At 32.1% G+C, this 21,425-nt stretch overlaps 1 protein-coding gene across 1 annotated transcript in view; it reads right to left on the bottom strand.

Annotated features, from left to right (window-relative positions):
* LOC128998910 (cell adhesion molecule Dscam2-like) overlaps positions 1–21,425 on the bottom strand; it is a 149,113-nt gene that overhangs the window by 39,943 nt on the left and 87,745 nt on the right. Inside the window, exons 2-3 of the mRNA XM_054425266.1 lie at positions 12,763–12,807; positions 78–147 (exon numbers count right to left, since the gene is read on the bottom strand). Coding sequence (XP_054281241.1) covers positions 78–147; positions 12,763–12,786 — 94 coding nt within the window. The 5' untranslated portion in view covers positions 12,787–12,807. The remainder of the gene's footprint in view (positions 1–77; positions 148–12,762; positions 12,808–21,425) is intronic.

The following is a 21,425-nucleotide window of genomic DNA, read 5'->3' on the forward strand; positions in this document are numbered from 1 at the left end:
CAAAGGAAATTTATATAATTTCTCAGTAATAGGATCTTTTCATAGTAGAATTATAAAAATATAATAAATATATTTACCTGAATAAAACAGAGATAGTATTAGGTAAATTCTGGGTAATAAGTAGATGTAACCATCTTCCTCCGACATCTGAAATGTAAGTAGACTAAGTTAGTTAATATTATAAAATAATTATTTATTCTTTCATCTTATAATTTTGAAGATATATCATTACACATAATATACAGGATAAAGGCTTTAAGTTAAAAAATATATATTCATAAAATTAAACATCTCGTTGGTTTTGAATTCTATTTTTGATTGTGCATACATTTTGCTAAAAGTGTAATAGTAAACTTTGTTAACGAAGCTCTCGTATTGTTTGGTTGAAAGTGCTGAAACAGGAGACCGCAGTTCTCAAGTAGGGAAACTGCTTATTATACGCTTATTTACAACTAGTTTAGACGTTCGTTTACACAAGAACGTGAAACCTGGCAATAACTTCTATATAACTTCAACATAGGATAATATTTACTAATAACAAATTTATCGATAATTTTCTGTAATGGTGGTTATTATACAGGGTGGCTGAAAAGTAACTTACACCCCCCCCCCCTTAACTTTTCAACCATTTGAGATAGATTAAATCTGTTTGCGGCAACCTTCTTAGATATGAGGGGCTACAATAATTATGGTAAATTTTGATAATTTTGTCCTTATTGGGGGTCAAAACTTTTTAAAGGACAAGTATAGTCGAGTCTGGTGTCATTTTACAGGTCTTGACGAAACATAAAAATTGAAATAAAGAAAGGCAAAATTGATCCACTAACAACAAAATGGCGCCCGAAAACGTTACAAATCCAAATAACCATGAGGGTGGATGAAAATTAACTTGCACCCCCTTTAACTATTTGAGATATTTGAAATTGGTTTGCAGCAACTTGATTGGATATGAAGAGCTACAATAATGATGGGTGGGGTTTAGTAGGGGTGGGGTTTAGCTAAAAATTTTCAAATAGGAAGTATAGTCGAGTTTGGTATCATTTTACAGGTCTTGACAAAACTAAACAATTAACATAAAGAAAATAGAAATCGGACCATTAATAGTGAAATGGCAGCTAAAAATAAATATCTCAAATAGTTAAAAGTCTTTTTAAATAACGTTAGGTTTAATAAATACCTAGGTTTGATGGAGGATTATAAAATGTGTCATTTTTAATTGATATATTAATAGCTTAGTATAAATTAAATAAATGTGCAAATGTGTTTTAAAAGATATCCATAAGCAAGTAAACAACAACATTTTCCTTATTCTCCATAAGAATAACATTTTAAATTTAAGATTAAAATGAATTTTCCTCAATAACCGTTAGAGATAGGGCAAATGTCATTAAAAAGGTGTATTTTTTGTGTTCTTTAAATTTTGGTCGTACAAAATTTCTGTATTTCCACCGGTTTGTGAAATATGGTAAAAAAGTTATAATCAGCCGACATTTTCCAAGATGGTGGCCGTAGCACAGCATGCACGAATGTTGATTTTTGATATGTTGTTACTGGGGAATAGTACTACACATGTGCAAAGTTTCACCATTTAGGGAACTATTTAATGGTAGATGGGTATGTTTCCCTAAAAATACTGGACTAATTGTGCATTATTTAAACGCAATCACTGGCAATGTCTTATTGTTGCCAGTATATATATCTCGATTTCTCAATATTTTCAATATCAGGTCTTAAATTATCAAAATTGTTTTCATTGCTCAAATTGATTAAACTGTTGTTTATAATAAAAGAATGTGTGTATCATTATCTCCATTTTCTACTTGCATAAGTCAATTTAAGTACTCCCATTTAAACACGAAAGATTGCTAATGTTTACAGTGTGACCTTGGCTTCCATTTTAGCAGTCACTTTTGACCACGATCAATTATCAATTATATTTAATATGCTTGGAATATTTACATTAAACATTGATTTTTTTATGGTGGATAATTTAATGGATAATTCTGTTAATAAATAAATGAAGTACGGGGTGGTATCTACAGCACACATCAAAGTCGGTTCTCCAAGTTGACAGTAGAGGACGCGGGAGGCTGAACAGGTAGAAGCCACTCCAACTAACAGCGCTTACCCTAATGAGCTGACATTGGCTTATAACTTCATCTACCCACCTTTTGTTTTTTACATCCTTTGATGAAACCAAGATTTTTGCTCACAATTAATGTATTTAAAATGAGCTTTTATATCCATTAAAAGATTCTTGGTTCAAAAATATACAAGCAAATATTGGCATTATAGGGTTTAGAATTGTAAATAGTTTTTTTTTGTTTTTTTTTTTAAATCTTATAAATTTATAAGATATGTATGAGGATTTTTATTTTTATTTTGTTTTCACTGAGTATACTACAAGAGGTATTAAAATTTCTTGCTATACTGAACAATCTTTGAGAAATACATTTATTATTCCCTATATATTCATTTATTCGCGTTTCAGGTAAATTACTACGGTTTTAAGCGTTATGACTTCTTAATGCTTATTTGTTTATACTTACTCTTCCAGATGAGTAAGTAAGAATTGTTCATATCTTAAAAAGACTGATATTTCGTAAAATTTTATATATATACATATTTTTTTAGGTTTTCACTTGTACGAATGACAAAAGTGTCAAAGTGTTTGGAAGAAACATGCATTAATATCTGAGAAAAAAGTTCTATGCTTTAGGCTTTTATATTATGGAAGCCCTAAAACAAGAATGGGTGAATATGTTGCCAATCATATTTTTGTGTTTTTTGTATTTATATTGTGTAACATTTCAAACAAGATGCTACATGCTCGCTCGGCAACTTTTCCCTCGTTAATTAGACACAAACACTTTTCGCTGATGAGACAAAGTTTGGATGCGCGGAAGTGTTCGTCCATGTGAGACATTAAAGTGTTGTTTGAAGCCGGTTTGAGTTTGTAAGTTTTGCTAGGTTTACATTAGACTGCAACTAAAAGTGAGATTGATTTTACATTATATTTTACAAACCTTACATAGTTCAAATCTAACATATCAGTAGAGAAATATTAGCTTTCTTAAAATTATCCTTTAAGGATAGAATTTCGGCATTTAAATTGACGAAATACGTATATTATTAAATTTTATGGCCAAAAAGAGCAATCGTAATAGTTGTGTTATTGCTGTTAGTCGAATCAGCAGATTTGAGCTCAACATGTAAGCCATTGAAACGAATATCCGTTATAATGTGTTTCAAAGATGTTTTTATTCCACGACTATATTATTTGTACAACATTCGAATCAATCTTGATCTTTTATTTATAAAACAAGAGTGTTTAAATGAGCTGAATTTGTAATCGAAGGTTTTAGTCAAACCACCGACCACAAATCTCACAAATTTGAATAGTCAATCAAATAAATCAGTATCAATAAATAAAAGCTAAGCTGAATATCTGTAAACACAATTTCTCGGACTGTAACCAAATGGAAATAAAGATTGTTTACGGTTTAGCATACCAACTCCGGTAGGCCGGTATTGCAAGGTATTACAACTCTAAACTGTATATTATATATTTGTTCGATGAAATGCTTTTGAGGAATTCATTTGGGGCATAGACATAAGTGCCTTTAAACGTTTCCTATTATTTTTACGGACACTCAATTTCAAAGTTATCTATTGTTTCAATAAGCTTAGTACATAAAGTAAAAAAAAAATAAAACTACAGATATGATATTAAACTGAGGACAGTGTTGTTGCTAGTATTTATAGTCAAACCTGGTATTTTGGCAATAATATAATATTCACAACAGATAAATAAATTTGGTATGGCAAATTCATGAAAATTGTTCGCTATTCAGTGAGAAGATGAGATGACACTCTTCAACAAAAGAAAAATTATAAAAAAAAAATTCTCCATAAGAATAACATGGGAATTTAAAACAATTTTTACAATTTTTTTGATTTTCTCCGTTACCAATAACCGTACAAAAACACTTCGATATACAAAATTGTTTGCTTTTTAAGCTCCTTAAAAAGGTCTAGGGAAAAATTGTGAAATTTTGTGTTTTGAGGGTCAAAAATGAGAAAAACCAATTTTTATCCCGTAAAACCCCTCGTAAAACCACGTTCCCAAGGTCCGATCACGCTGGTTCGCAAACTCATTCAAGTTTATCTCGCCTTACACCTTTATATACTATATACGTACCATATACGTACGTACCATATACGTACTATATACACCTTTATACGTTTTTCCCTGGTCATACGGGTCTTGGTTTTACCGTGCCACCTACGGTAATAGCTACTTCCCTATTGGGAAATTCGCTAATACAATTCGTTGATCCAGCTATTGAACTTTAATTTAATTGCAACTAAACGTTCTCCAATAGTTTGCTCTCATATGTCACACTATCCTTCAATGTTTAACGGGGTGAAATTCCCTATTTACATCAAAGACATTTTATTGAGATGGGTGGGGTAGAACTATGGTAACTTAAACTTAGTTGCTATGGTAACAATAAACCTAAACAGTAAAACAATTTCACTGACGCTGTTGCCATGCATTCCTTTCTACGCAAATCATAAAATAATCCAAGATAAGTTTTAAATTATGGTTCTAAGCTTTAAATTATGTTTCTTTAATTAATAGCTACAATATTGACTCCATTATCAACGGTATAAGACTAACTATATGCTGTGTTTATTGTGTACTTTTTTAAAGTATATGTTTTGAAACCTACTAATTATTTTAAAACTATGAATTCCGTTTATAAACACGTACCATAGTATATTTTACTAAACAGTTATTTAGTCTGCTACCATGAGAACAACAATTACATTAAGAATATTACAATTCTTTTATAAATAAATAGGTAGTTACTACGGTTGAAAAAAACTTTAGTGACGTTGAATTGTTATATTTCCCTGGTCTAGATTATAAACCCTTTCGTAACCTTGAAACTGTTGAAATGTGCCTTCAATATAGAGCTAAGGATTTAATTTTGACAATGAGAAAAATCGTTGCATACAAACACGAATGAGTGATGATAATTGTTTAGTAAGTCAAGAAAATGAGAATCTCCCTTATCGTGGACAAGAAAACTGTTGTTTTTGAAGTTATACTCTTTAGGTTATAATAATAATATATTTGGTTCTTACCGTCAACGCAATCAGGGGCGATACTTCATTACTCAAACTATTCTTTGGGTTTTACAGTACTGTAATAATCGAATTGCACTCTATGTGAAAAATAAATTAATCATAACTTATATCAGTTTCTTAACTATATAACATTAATTTCCCCCCTTTATGATGGTTAAAGTTTATAGTAAAACACCCCTTATGAAAGACAATTAGAGATATTTGGACATTGATGTAGATATAGAAAAGGACATTGTACCCATTCTCGGGTATATAACGGACAGCATGATTAAAAATAATCTCAAAAGGACAATGTTTCCTGCCAAACACTAATTATTCTCCGTACGGATTCTTCAGGTTAGGTTAAATGTTGATCGTCCGTTTTTGTACTTCGTCAATCACTGATCTACCACCCTCATTGATCAACCGTTTGAGTCCGATTATTCAAATAATGATGAGCTCGCACCCCTTTATCAAAGCAAGATTAATCGGTTTTATTTACAACACTTAAACCCGACAAGGCAAAACCAGACTTTACCGTTAACAGTTTTGGAATATTTTTAAAAATATTTAAGAACTTCGGATTAGTAATGTCTTACGTTTTACTTATATTGGTTGACTGGTTTTTTGTAAGTTGACTCAAAGGTTTTATTTCATTTTTGCAAGGTAGTTATTAAGTTGGATAAGCAGCAATGTGCAATTCAATACATATTCAATTATACTTTAGAAATCATACTTTAGTTGTACAAATTTTCATATTGTATTATTATAATTAGGACATTAAAGAGTACGGCCGATGATATATACATTTCTGGCCTATCAATGAAAAAGCAAGTAATTTTAAGCAAAGCTAGTTTTATTGATTTTTAAGTTTCATACACTTTTTCATGCATTTGAACCAATTTTCACCCCTGATGTAGCTCCAAAATATGCGTTTTAAACGCAACAAAGGCTTTTTGTGGTGTTCAAAATTCTTTACCACACAGTTCGTTTTCTATGTGTGGGAACAAAATTAGTTATTTGGTGCCAACTCGGGGCTGTATGGCGATTGACCCGTCATTTCATTTAACATCCTAGCTGGTAAAATAATCAATTGTTTGAGCAACGCCACGAGAACTTGCATTGTAATGATGATAAATTGCTGGCCTAGTGATTCTATTCCTTTGGAGAACACCCCAAAGCATGTCATTTTAAAAAAAAGAGCAAAATTAAATTAAAATAAAAAAATGCATTACCAATTTAAATACCTTGTCTTGTTGATTGTATCTCCTGTTTACATTTCGCAAAACCGACTGTTATTAATACCGAATGCAAAATCTTGTTCTTGTCACTTCTTTAACCACTCAACACTTATGTTATCATGATCTTTGGTTTCGGGGAATACTGTACATCTACGGGCTACGTATGAGATTAGCATGACAAAGGATAGTAAATGGTATTTGAAATAACAAATCGAATTTTCAAAGTATAAACATATTTAAGAATATTGAAGATTTGAATAAATTTGTAATCATTCAATCGTCCTGCTTAAACTAATCATGTAACAGTTTCAATCAAAGTTCCAATTCGTTTGAGTAATTCTTCCTTCCTAAAACACAAAATAAATCTGCAATACACCCGAGTGCTCAGCATTTCCTCGGGGGGAAAGATACTATTCTCTCCATTTACATGAACCGTTTCGTAAACCTGACTTCCAGTAGTAAATTGTGATGTATCCATAACTAGCTCGTGCTTTATCGAATACTTGATAGTAGATTATGTAAATCTGATTAATACATTTCACTGTATAACGGTTGAGTTCGGCTGTATTCACATTAGAATCAAACAGGTAATCAAACGTTTTTTTTTTTTATTTCAGTCGATCTGAAAACATTATTATCTAAAAAGCGAAACCCTTCATGTAATCGCCTAGATTTAGTATTCTGGTCTTATTAAAAAAGCCATAAGCTCGATATAAAACTTTTGGTTGTTTGGTTTCTATCCACATCGTAAATATTTAAATGTTTTAAGTTGTTAAAGGACCTCATTTTGCTTGAAAATAAAACAAAACCTTGTCAGCACATAAAGTAAATCTGTATAGCTAATAAGCTATGCAAGAAAATAATGAATAAAATAAACTTCCTCGTATTATATGCCAATGTCTATATTTTATTAACTAAAGGTATTCTTTCATATTCCTTAGTAAAATAATTTACCATGCTAAAAATTAATTTTCCTATTTATCTTTACAATAAGTTTTAAGATGTAAATGAGAATAAATTTAGTTGAACAGAATATTCTCTCCTCATATACAATTGTTCAATATTTATTTATACAGTGATGGTTATTATTAAAGCTAATTGCAGGAAAACGCTAGAAAAGTAACTATGCTAACCAGAATCAACATTAACTATTCAGCTGTTGTACAGGCCATGTATTGTTGAGTGACTTAACAAGGGTTAACTAATAGGAGGCGAGGTGTATAAGGAGAATTTCCCCAGGGAACCACTCGAGTCCCCGACATTAACTATTGAAGACGAACATCAACATAGTGGTGGCACTGACCACTTTCATTTCTTGCCTCTTTCATTATTAACTCTCTTCCTTTCTGTCTGTGATGAAATTAAACTTAACTGAACTCAATTATCAATTAGTGGATAGTTTTAAATGGACATTTACTTCTCTATGGTCTGTCTAACTATACAGGGGCTTAGAAATCAAATTATAAATCTGGACTAGGTTTCACTGCTAGTACGGATTTATGTTAAGAGTGATAGTTTTGGTAATTAACTGCACCCCCATTGAAGAAAACATGTTTATCCAATTTAAAAAAGTAAAACGTAATTTTAAATCATCTACTTGTTAATCATGAGTTAAATGGTTGTTTACTAAGTTCTCGAGAAATAATTTTACAGACGACGTTTATATTTATCCACAGAAGTCATTGTAGTATAATTAATTTTTTGATCAAACACTTTAAACACGATTCAAATGGTTGTAATCAGTAAATAGTTTTGTATTGCAGCCAGTTATTTTGACATTTAAACCCTATTCTTACCTAGTTTTAGTACCTATGTCCACGATATTTAAAACCTACCGTTATAAATATTTACAAATAAATAAGCGATTGCCAGCATATCTGTACTCAGAAAAAATTCAAAAGTGCCTTTTTCAATCGGTTTATATATTATTATTTTCTAACTTATGTTAAACTAACCAAGTTATTGATATCAGGCCTTCTTTTGACCACATACAATGTTTAGGGTAAATCTACCCTAGGTTTTGTTGTTCATTAAAACTAGCCTACCCCTGGTTTTATGCTTTGAGATTCAATTACATTTTTTGGAGTTAACAAAATATTACAGACTGTTTTTTTCAAGCTACATATCAATATGCTTATGTTAGACCATACAATACTGCATAGCTTACGTAATAAAAACTACATTTTCAAAGCGGTACAGTTTCACTTTATACAAAGAATTTGGCTGGAAAGTCACACATACAAAGTGATGTGTTCCTCTACTACTATAAGAACAGTCGATGTATGATTAGGAAGCTCAATTAGTCCTATAATGTGGTCATTATTCTAGGTTTCCGTTACATCCCTGTGTAAATGAGTGGGTATGTGTGTAAGTCATTTCCAAGGATCATTTTGCACACCGTGTGTTACAGAACTCCTGTAACAGGACAACTATTCAAATTCTTCAGTCATGTGGCACATCATCCATGAATGGATTCAGCCATACCTTTATTCACATCCAGGACGCTTGCCTAGCAAAACACCCAACGTGTAATTAAAGTCTCAACGCAAAATGAAGCCCCCTTCTATATTTGTATTCTATATGTATTTAAAAATATTTGATTAGGTTTCTTAGCTATATAGATAAAACCTAATTAAATATGATGTACTATAAATTATTTTAGGCCAGCATCATACTTCCTTTACTAAATTCAGATAAGTTTTATCTTATTAGTAATGAATGAATACTCTTAATATTAGACCTTTAGATATATAGGTCACATTTCAATGAAATAAATGGAAAATAAATTATTCGTTTAATATCGTTTTCTATGTATTTTTTATCAGTTTTTGATCAATACATGGCTGAATAAAAGATTTGATCAGAAATATATTGTATATTTAAATAAGTTTATGGTTATAGATGTTTTTCATATTTTGAAATATATTCTTTTAATATTTTTTTTTCAAATAACTTCTAAAATAATCTACTAATGTCAAAAAGGTTTACTTTACCTAAGTTTGTAAAAACAATACAGTAAAAATATATAATGAACCAACAATGTTGAAAATTTGTGAAATTGCAAAACACATATTTTTAAAAATTTTCTCATGAAAATATTTGCAGATCGACATCAAATTGCATATAAATATTAAAAATTATATCCTTAAGTTAAAAATATAACTTTTGAAAAATGTTATAAAAATCGAAAAATCAGCCTATAAATAGTGGTGTATCCCCTTAACGTCATGAATGAGGAGAATAAAAATTTTTCAAATTTCAAAAAGAATGATTATGATATTTGTGGTAAATAGTGATCACAGTAAGCTTTATTTTCAATTTTTACTTTATACTTGCCTGATTTAACCCATCAATTCTGATGACTTGTTTTCTGATTGCATAAATACTACATGACGCAAGAAAACGGTGCTTTTATGAATTAGGTAGAAATAAGGAGAACTAAAATAACTTTAAATTCTATATTATATTGCGTAAACGCTATGTTTATTTGAGGAAGAGAAAAACCAATAAAAATGAAATGTAGTTTGATATTGTTGTTCAATATCCAGGCGCTACTTGAGGTTGAGATCTTTCTAAATCATGAGATTATATCATAACATGTGGTAGAAGAAAATAAATATACGCTCAAAATAAAACTGAAGATCTGAATATACAACCCCCAGTATTAAAGTTGTACTAAATGAGGTTTTTACATATCTGTACCAAATACGTACTTTTGCTTTTTCATGACGGAACCTTGATGATTTTGTAATCATTATAGGTTGGTTTGCAATATTTTCACTGATTCATACACTGACATCTCAGTGTGCACTATGTACACATGGTGTACATGGTTGTGATGAAATTACACAGTTATCTATATTTGAAAATGAATAATTTACAATTCTCAAACCAAAAACAAATAGTAATGATACTTAAAAATATGTTGTAGGCCTACCGCTTTTGAATTATATGAAGCAATATTTATAGGAAGCCATGTTCAATTACTTTATAGGATTATTGATACAGGGTGCGTTGGGTGGACGACAAATTTCATAAAACAAATAGATTTTTTTTCAGTAAGTAAATATTGTAATAGAAGAGAATGTTTCTTTCTACTAACTTGTTCTACCGTAGGAGATTGGCGGTTGTAATTTAATTAATCATTCTTGTTTTTTGTAAATTTTAAAGCCATAGATTTTCTGCTCGTGTATACGTATTTAGAAAACAGCCGTAAACATACTCTTGTAAATAAATAAAAATGTCGACAAAAGTGACCAAGAATTTAGTTATTTAGTTAACACAAGATAAATAAATGCAGGGAATAAATTAAACCATTCTTTTCGTTTTCATTGAGTCGTCTAAAAAATCAAATAAAACAACTCTAGCCAATGCTACGCACGAGAAATTTCGTATTGAGCTGATTTGAACACTGATGAAGGCACGGCATTCAATCCCCACAACCCCGCCTTTTCATGGTTTAAACACATGAATACACCTTCATACGCACATTCACGCTTATTTTACTGAACACAGGCTATCATTGAACATGCTCAGTGACGTTTTGTTTAGGAAATTCCATCAGAACGCTGTCGTTCCGGTGAAGATAAATAGTTTGTTCATGAAACATTTAAATTAGTATGTGGGCCTTTTATATTAACTTTGTATGAAAAATATTAAAATTGGAAGAAATTTCGGTAAGATAATTTTTTTCACATCTAAAATATAATGCATCAACGATTAAATTAGATTATAGCACAATTGTACAGTACGACCCAAAATATTGGTTATAAATTAAAGCAAGGAGTCGTGGTATAAGTCGTTCAAAAATTAAATGTCATATTAGGAAACACGCTTTTGAAGAATGAAGCATACGTAGGAGATCAAGAAATGTGTAGAACTCATACACTTTGGTAGGCTTTAAAAGCCTAATTATAATTTTATACTTAGAACAACGTATAAATCATTACATGGTAATCTGGTTGATTTTAGAAACACAAACTAAAAAGAAAATTATTGAAGGAAATAAATAAACTCATTACATTAAAACAGTATAGTACATTTTAAAGGTTTTACTAATACATTTGTAAAACACATTAAATAAGAACGTCCAGCAGTGTTAAGTACTTATAATCAGCTTTACCTTTTTTAAACACTTTGCTTTCCAGATCTTAAACGTCAATACCAGATTTTTTATTATTGATAATGTTTATATTCTCATTCTACACGTTTCTTTCATTAAATGCAATTCTACTATTTTTTCAATCCTGAATTATTTTGTTCTTATCTATAAAATACAGTCCACTTTATCAATTAACATAAAAGTAGTAATTTTAGGAATGACTATATTTACTTCAAATATATTCTAAATTCAACATGCCCAAATGAGTAATTATAATTCAGTGCAGAATATTAAAGATGGTATTACTAATTCAGTTGATTAACATTTGGAATTTAGATTAGTACTAGTACAAGGTATTTGATAGGAATCCTGGGAGTTGGCTTGAGCTGTCATAATCCAATGTAACTCCCTCAAGAGAAGCTGGAGCTCGTGGCCCATTGTGTTCTGTTACCTGTTGATATTTACCAATAATATGTGGCATCGTTACCACAGCCATTTCCCGCAGTGTTTATCACGTTATTCTACGATCTAAATCATTAGTGTTCCACATGTTTTCATACAAACTCAAAATGGGTTTTGTGTGAGTAGGGGTTAATATGACGTATAAACAGGAAGCAGTAAATATAATTTCAAACATTTCTCTGGACTTTATTAGAAAACACGTACCCTAAACCTAAGTAATATGGGAACGAGCTGGTCTAGTGGTAGAACGAAAAACTTCGGTCCCAAAGTCCAGGATTAGAGCGAGGAATACTTATGTACAGAGTAAGCATCTAACTGTATGGGTGCGTATTTTGGTTCGAGCGCGGGGCTTCTGACCTATTTGGGTTAAAATCTATCCACCAACATAGAAAAATGTATGTTTGATACTAAAATTAATAATAATTTGACTCAGATTTATTCTGTGTGTCACAGAAAAGAGTCTGAAGCTTTAAATAATCACGGATGACGGTTGAAATTTCTTACATACAGTTTCGATAGTAATGGTGCAACTATGTATGTGGATTTTAATTTATTATATAGCTTACATCCTTAAAAAACTTCTAATTTTCCCACAGATAATAACGACTCAGTCAGCACAAATTGTCTCCAAATGCAAATTTCATGAACTTTGCTAAGACAAGACTTATAGTGGAACCAAGTAGTTATACCAAGATCGTAAATCTACCAGATGCGTATTGAGGGGAATTGAGACATAAATCCTCCTAAAAATTGACTACAATTTAAATATTAAAACTCATGTTTCTGTCCGTTCGATGTTAATATTACTGTTAAGTTGCTTACCTTACTGCCCAAGATGAAAGGCATTGATTCTCGTCAGGCCATCTTCTGAAACATGATATGTTAGTAAATTTATGTTTGCGGTAAGTGCAATTATTAATTTAGGAGGAAGAATGTCAGTAAAGTTCATAACAGTTTTATGACGTAATTTGGGCAAAAAGGTGAACTAATACCATCCAATAAAGTATAGTAAGAATTAACTGTTATATTTACGTGTTTTTGACCGTGTTTGACGTGTTGACCGTTTAAAGACGATAACTTATAGATTAATCTGTAAGTAATACAAATAAGTCTAATAACGTTAAGTGTTAAGGGTGTTATTATACATTTTAATATACTTTCTGTAAATATAATTACACGTGCAATGCTGATTAAGAAGCTATTAAATCATATTTTACCATGATAGCATAATGTTTCCATTAGAAATTTCAATTTTACAAATCAAATTCTTCGGATGTATCAAAAGATAATTACACTATATAGAATATTTCTTAAACTGATAACTATACCCAAACCAAGATTAGTTACCTGCTTGGACGATGAATTACTAAAGATCATCTATCGCTTGAAATAACAATCAGGCATATTCGGCTCATAATTTAAAGAATCTACCAGATAATATCCCACCACATTAGATAAAACAAAACAAAAATCACGTTTAATTCTTTCACGTTAATTTAAAACATGGAAATGTACTACTATACAACAACTCATTGGCCGTTAATTTTACAGTCAATTTAATTAATATAAAATTCCAATATAAAACAAAGTAATTAAAAATAGTGTAAGGAAATTTAAAATTTGGTTTGGATCGATAGTGGGATAACTATACCCAAAGTCATACCCAAAGGTCCAAGGGCTGTCAGTAGCTCATGATCACCAATATTAGCCAAACGTTAGATATCAATCTGATCAATAGGAAACCTGACTATTTAACTATCTCGTTGACGGTTACTGTAGGGTAAACTAACCTCTAAACAGCAAATGCTTGAAATTCTAACTCAAACTGTACTTAAACATACGCATATGACACAAAGATTACAGAAATATATTTTTAAAGATTGCTAACTGAAAACAAGTAATGATAGGCCTACATCTCCTCACATACAGACGAGGGACCATTATTGTTCTCTAATTGGTGAAACGCTGCTAATCAGTAACCTAGTGGAACACTCACTGACAATGGCTGGAATAATTGCTGCCGTAGTCTCACGGACCGTATAAGTGATCAGAACAACCCGTTTGTAGTTGTGCTAATAATAACTTATTATGAAATCAAAACATATTCAAAACAACATTTTTATGTTTGATCGTATTTTTGTTGTTCGAACAAGCTACAAACATTTTTCTATCGCATGAACAATCGGGAGATGGTTTGCTTAGCACGCAAATGCATCTATGATTTGACGTTTTTACTTCTTTCCCAACAAGTTCAATGGCGAGTAAATTTTTTGCTGCTTTTCTTTAATTAGGATAATGATTAAATGACTATATATAACAAATTCACTTTAATCATTTCACTCAATAATTTCTACTTATGTCTATTTAATGTACAGTTAAAATACCCAAATTATACAGGTCTTGTTCTTTTCCATTGTGTTATAGAATGGGTTTTCATACTGTCAGATTAATAAAAGAGTAGTCGTTATAATTAACACGGGTTAGGTTTAGTTATTCACTAAACAGGCATATACTACGTTTCTTAAACAAACCCTCAGATAAATTATCTTGTGGATCGTAAAATGCCTTTGTCCATTAAATGTTCAGGGCTTGGTTTTTCCATTTTGACTTCTCATTGAAGTTATTTGTAAAAAGTTCTTGTAGTTCTAAATATAGATCCTTCTTGGGTTTTACAAATATTCAAAAGCATTTGCCGTCCAGAAACAACACATTTTTATCATAACCTCAGCATGGTTTATCTTGACAACCTTTATATGATTCAATTTTCCATATTATTATCATCCCAAATTGTAAGTTGCATATAGAAAGAATACGAATTTACTGCAAGAATTTACATAAGGGAATAATTAAAATGATATTTATATACTATGGGACAACACTACGTTTTGGAGCGTGGTTATTTAACATAATCAAATCAAAATTACATTTATTAGAAGAACAAAAATAATTACTCATATATATGTATAAGAACATTGCAATGAAATGTAGAGTTATTACAATTGAAAAATAAATTTAAACTTGTTTAACTGCGTTGAGATTAGTTGTGACAACCTCCTTGTAATTTCAGATGCTTTGCCACTTGCCACAAGCTTTTACCCATACTCATGAATATTTTCATAATTTAAGAAGTTGACGTTATAGTAATCTTATTATAACTATCTCCCATGCGTTTCTGAAACAAAAGAAATCGTATTAAACAGTCTTTATATCCAGCGTTCATAAAAACAAATCAAAAGTGTTACGTAGTATCAAATACGAAACGACTGCAAGTATTCACAGCTAGAAAAGTTAGAAGTGATATTTATAGAGGTAACAACACGGTGATCCCACGGTGTCACGCGGTGGTGACGAACGGTCATAACGTTTGATGGTTGTGGATAGGGACAGTTCCAGTCATTATCATCATTTATCCAGTGACTGAGCTTATTTGACCTTGTTTAAATCGCAATTCAACCAAGTTTGAGGTTCGTTACTATCATGCTTTCAGTTACAATATTTATCGAATTTGGAATTTTAGTTTATTGTGTTATACTTAATTTCCTAGTAAACAATGACACCAACCAATGTTTTTGATAGTTTTTCCGTCTAAAAAAGATACAGTTGCTAACTATCGGTGCTTTAAATTTATGATGAAAAAATAGTATAACACAAAATTTCAATAAGTGTATCGAGAAGCATTTAAGGGCTTTATATTGTATCCATATCTTACACGAAACCGTATAATGCTGATCAAAAAGGTTACTTACATGGTTGTATAGTAATATATAAATTGTTATGCCTGTTAAAATGATTAACTCAGTAAGTTTCAGCCGGACTTCATTAACTCTGCTTGAAAGTGTGGAAGTTAGAAGTGCCATGCGTTAAGGTGAAATTAATACCAGAAGGAGCAGCGGTACTCTATCGGAAAGATTTCACCATAGGTATACAACCGTTTTGTGTTGTACTTACCTTTTAGTGTTGTTTCAATTCAAATTACTGGATTCAAAATAATAGTACGATTTCGAACTGTTAATCTATTAGTTGCATGTTAAATTAAAACTTTTCTAATTTATTCTATACAAGATTAAAGGTTAGATTGTTGTGTAAAATACTGTGTATTAATGTAAGAGGAGAATACAACATTCCGAGTTATTTAAAAAAATCACCGTTCGTTGACAGACAGCCTCGTTTTCAGCGACTTAATTCTGTCAAAATGGAATATTTGTCTTCCAATAACACCAGAAACGTTGTTTCAGTTATCGTATAAAAAGTAACTTTTCAACTCATGGTGTTTTCGAAGACTTTTGAAAACAGAGAATTTTCAAAATGTATGGTGGTTGGACAAATTTCTTTAGCTGTAGCATTTCTTTCTGTGTCTACATGTTGCTTAATAATCTAGGCTACTAACCTTTACCACCTTCACAGCTCAAACATCATCCATTGAAGACAAACTTACTACTGTACTACCAGGCCTAATTAATTACTAATGCAGATATCTTTAACTGTGATCACGGGAAGGTTCACAATTTAAATTATTCTGCGAAAAAATCATGAGGCAACCATAATGAATAAACTAGTGTTTCATGTTCATGTGCAAATATATAGGTACAGGGGTAGAATATATAAATATTATCTGTCACAAAAGTAATGAAATATTTGAACGAGGAGCTAGGTCAAGTGTATATAGCGGTATCATTTACAGGTTGTTCCTTGTTGGACAGTTAAATATCGTTTATCTGGTAACTAATATTCAATGAATGGCTATAATTTGTAAAAAGTTTGCAATACAAAGAAAGAAATTTTCATTTGTTGTACCAACATGAATTGTTATATTTGGCAAGATATCCTTATCCTATACATATTTTACACTCTCGAACTTCACAGTGAGAAATAGAAAAGTCAAACAAAAAATGTCTGACAGAAAAGGATTATAAGTTAATTGTGAGTTCGACCTTTTCAAGGCAATACAGCCAGGCTATTTACAAATTGTGCGTTGTTAGTTCTATCAAGTTGTATACATATAATGAACTACCCCTGAAGAAGTAGTGATTTGATACGATTTGTTGATGATGTACTTGTGACAATAGAGGCATGTGCAGAGATTTGGACAACACAACAATGTTATCTAGCTGAGCAAAGAAACTAAACATTTTGTATACACAAACTGTTAAAAAACAGTAATCGAGTTGAGGTCAAAAGCACAATAGATATACTGTACAATGATTGAACTTGGAACGTATGCATCTTCTAGTTTGCAATTCTGAACCTAATTGTATAGATTGAATGTTTATATTTGAGTTAGTTGTTGTGTTTATTGAGTACTAATTGTTTGGTATGAAATACAACTGTTTGCTGTATCAGTATCTCTATATCATTTTCGAAATGGCATAAAATTTTTTGTTAGTTTTGAACACCTAGCTGATAAGTATTGCTTACTACTACAAACATAATAATATAAAGATTGTTTTAAAACTCTCACAATAAATAAATATTGATTTTATTTTTTCAACTGTATTGGGAAACGTTTTCCTGCTATCTTAGTGGTAAGGAAAATAAAATTTAGGGAAAGGAATGCAAAAAATATAAGGGTTTATCAATTAACCTAAACGTTAGAAATAAAGAAAACGCGTACACTATTGTCAACTATGTATGCTGTTTTCAGGATTGTTATTGTTCCAATTTTAAGGTAAACGGTCACGAAGGTGTACAACTGTAGTGGTGCCAATGGTCTAGCATAGCACTTTAGAACTGGAACCTGGGTCGAAATCCGGTCAATCACCAATGGCAATTTGCTATGTAATAACAAGCTTTAGTTATTAATTTATATGCTATGTTTGTGTATAGCCCAGAACAAAAATTCTTTTCCACACTTAAAACATGATACGAATGGTTTAGTATAGTATGGTATCTAATAATAGTTAGTATGTATATAATATATTAAACAAAAAGCACTAATAGACTGTGCATGTGAAATTTTTTATTCTGTATAATTTGGTGTATGTGGTTTATACAATATTTTGTATCATACAAAAAAAAAATAAAAAACCTCCAATCTGAAAATCTTTATCATGTGAAGTTTATTGTCCTTACAGGTGTATAAAATACGGGGCGCTGGACCAGGTGATTCAGCAAGTCCAGCCTTGAGTGAGTCAGCCGTACGGCGAGGTAGATTTATACCTTGCCCAATTTCTGACTGGCCACGAATTTTTCCTGTTGAATCTATTCAGGATGGGCAAAACTATGTTCCCCAATTGTATCTACTGCCCAGGAACCCTCGACGACGCGGAACATACTTTTTTCGTCCGAATGCGTTGAGCAAAGCCCCGACTGGAGGCTCAAGACAATGTAGGACTGCTGTCGGTGGACACGGTCGTCCCGATGAATACGGAGGGCGAGGACAGTTGGACCTGTGTGTCACATTTCATCCAGGGTATTCTCCGCGCCAAGAAGCTCGACCTTGATCAGGATTTGGTTTAAGTCCTAAAGAATTTGAATGCCAGAAATGGTACGAGCCCTGAGGGCTTGGTCACATGTTGGCCTGACTTGAAGTAATGTTTGACAAACAATTCCAGGTCTGTATCCAACAGAGTAGAGGGTATTTTCTTAGTGGGTTGTCTGATAAATTTAGGATTCTCACACTGCCTGGCTACCTGTGTGCTTTTAAAGCATTTTACCTCGTCTCCCTTATCATTATTAGTAAAAGTTATCATTATTAGTATATTTCAATTGCGTCATCTTGTAGGAAGTTGATTAAAAATATTATTTGTCTGCAAACAAATAAACTTTTACATCAAGAGATGCCCAAATGCTGATGACCGGTAATTAGTATCAAAGATAAATATTTCCTTTTAAATACTTTTAAGCCAGTGGTAAAAGTGGTGTGAAAACTAGAAGATTTTCAAGTAACAAAATGAACATTTTAGCATTTAAGAACAAAAAATATTAATTCACTAATAACCGGGTCGATTCGGCTATGGGTTGGAGTTCTGATCAATAATCGCTGATGAAGGCAGGCCAATGAAATAAAAGCTCCCCCCTCTCGACAAACACGATGCAGCATAACAATACTTCATTACGCCATACTCGTCCTCCACCCGCTCACGCTCTCTCTCTCTCTCCCCCTCCTTCTCTCACACTCTCTCTCTCCAACCCCCCTCACTACCATGTCACTCTATACCTCTCTGCCGAACCTATCCCTTTACATCTCTCTTGTCTGCGCTCTTTTCGCATACTGTTTTCCTCTAATCAAACTAATAATATCTGCTTTGACCCTTAAAATTGAATTTCAGCCCAGGACTTCACTATCTCCCTTATTTCGGCACATCGCTCAGAGCGAGAATCGATCGTTTAAATATTTATTCAAAACAGTCTGACGTCAGTGTACACTAATTTTAATACATCTGATATGTGGGTAAACAACAAAAAAATTTTAATTTGTGGAACTCACTAACACGGATTTGTTGTTTGTTGCTAGCAAACATATTTGTACGATTGTAATGTGATATTTAAGCTTGACTGTTATTAACTGATGAATGCAAAATCACTAGTTATTAGTCTTTCATAGTACCGACGATTTTTATACTTTACGTTTCGCATTGTTTAAAGCCACGTTTGTAACATGTTATGTCACCCTTGTGTGCCCTTTACAGTCACGAAAATGCACTTTTTATGTGATAGGAGACTTTTTAAGTTGACCAAATGAAATTAAATGTGACAGATTACACAACGATCAATGTCTAAGAAGCCCACAGTATCAAATTAGTGAACGGATGAGATGACAAAAGGTGGGACGAGGGAGAGTTGGTCACATCACAACTAAACGGAGAAGAAAACCTTCTAAGGTTTGAGGATAAAAGAGAAATCCAAACTCTCTACTGGTACACTTTTGGTTCGTTAATATAAATAATAGAGCTTTGGTTGTCCTCTTAACAGCACTTACTTTTAGTGTTTAACGTGTTAAAATTAAAATCAGCGTAATTGTGTTTGCATTTTGTCCTACTAATGTATTAGAATTAGAATTCATTTCCATTCTAGCTCCTGAGTTGATGTATTCAATGTGATAAATAGGATTACTAGCTGTTTGACCTTACAATCAACAGCTCAAATACACACGTAGGTTGATTCTATGTTTCGGCTTGTATACACTATTGTTAAAACATAGCAGTTGGATGAAATCCTTGTCATTGTTTACTAATACACATACACAGACACACAAACACGGACAGAACGAAAACATATCCGGATAAAAACGAACAAAAAACTTATAATACGCCTATTACAAAGTGCACGTGCAGGACGCGCACCGCAGTGAAGTCAGGATGCAGGTTGTCATAAAATAGATTAATATATTAAGACGGTGACGCACCATCGATCTTTTCCCCGAACAAGACCCCGAACCGAGCAGGGAGAAGGGAGAAGGGAGGTCGAAGGGAGCATGTTCAATAGTGTGTCAGGGGTCCGTACACCGCCAATCCAGACGGCGAACCAGACATCAGGCTGAGCAGAGAGACGAGCTCTCTGGAGGCGGTTTTTTGGTGAAAGATCAAAGAAAAGATCGGTCCGATGTACGGAGTGATGTACGATAGTGTGTCACGGTATATTTTTGCCCCGTACGCCGTCACGAGCGCCGCACCGAGCGGCTGCCTGCACTAGCGTTGATAGTTCTAATTTAATATGGCATTTAATCTCTTTAATTGGTAAAATATATAAATGTTGGGTAATATTTTGCCTTTATAATGTGCATTTGTGCTATAATTTTGTAGTTTGTTTGGTCAAGGTCGAAAATTTATTTTACAAGTTGAAACCGTTAAATTTATGATACAAATAATGTTTAACTTGAATTAAGTAATTGATGTTATATTTAAATTCTTTCAAAACTAATATAAATATAAATATTTTTAAAGGCAATTGAAATTATCATTCTGTACCATGTTATTTCATGTTTTATTACTGTTTTATTATTACTTCATCTGCGCTCTTACTCACACACACTCTCCATCCCTCTCTAAAGTCCCTTTTGCCGCGCTCGGGAGAACTTGTCTGGTCTTGGTCATGTTCGGAGAAATGTTCGGATTGAAATTTTGCTTGTATTTACCTTCCTTCTCCCTGCTCGGTTCGGGGTCTTGATCGGGGAAAAGATCGATAGTGTGTCGCCACCTTTAGCCTATTGTAACATTATTGTAAAGCCACGAATACCGTGGCTAAATAAATAAAGCCAATCAAGCCATCATTGGAAATAATATCGTCAACTTTAAACTTACATTGGTAGTACCTGTTTTTAGGATTCACTCAATTTTTAAAATTCCCAGCAAACTATGGGCTTGAGATACATGTTTTAACCCTTTCCATAAGAAAATAAATGTTAGAAAGTAACTCGCTTACTTTATCCTCATGTCAAATTTGTGATTTTTACGAAGCAAAAGCCTTACAACTTATGTTTTAATGCAAAATTGTTCAAGATGGTACAGTATATATAAATGTAAGATGGTAGAAAGATGATTGATTTC

This window comes from Macrosteles quadrilineatus, unplaced genomic scaffold (genome assembly GCF_028750875.1).
Source record: "Macrosteles quadrilineatus isolate MER2022 unplaced genomic scaffold, UCM_ALF_1.0 Scaffold_7__1_contigs__length_78375512, whole genome shotgun sequence".
In the NCBI taxonomy this organism is placed as follows: domain Eukaryota; kingdom Metazoa; phylum Arthropoda; class Insecta; order Hemiptera; family Cicadellidae; genus Macrosteles; species Macrosteles quadrilineatus.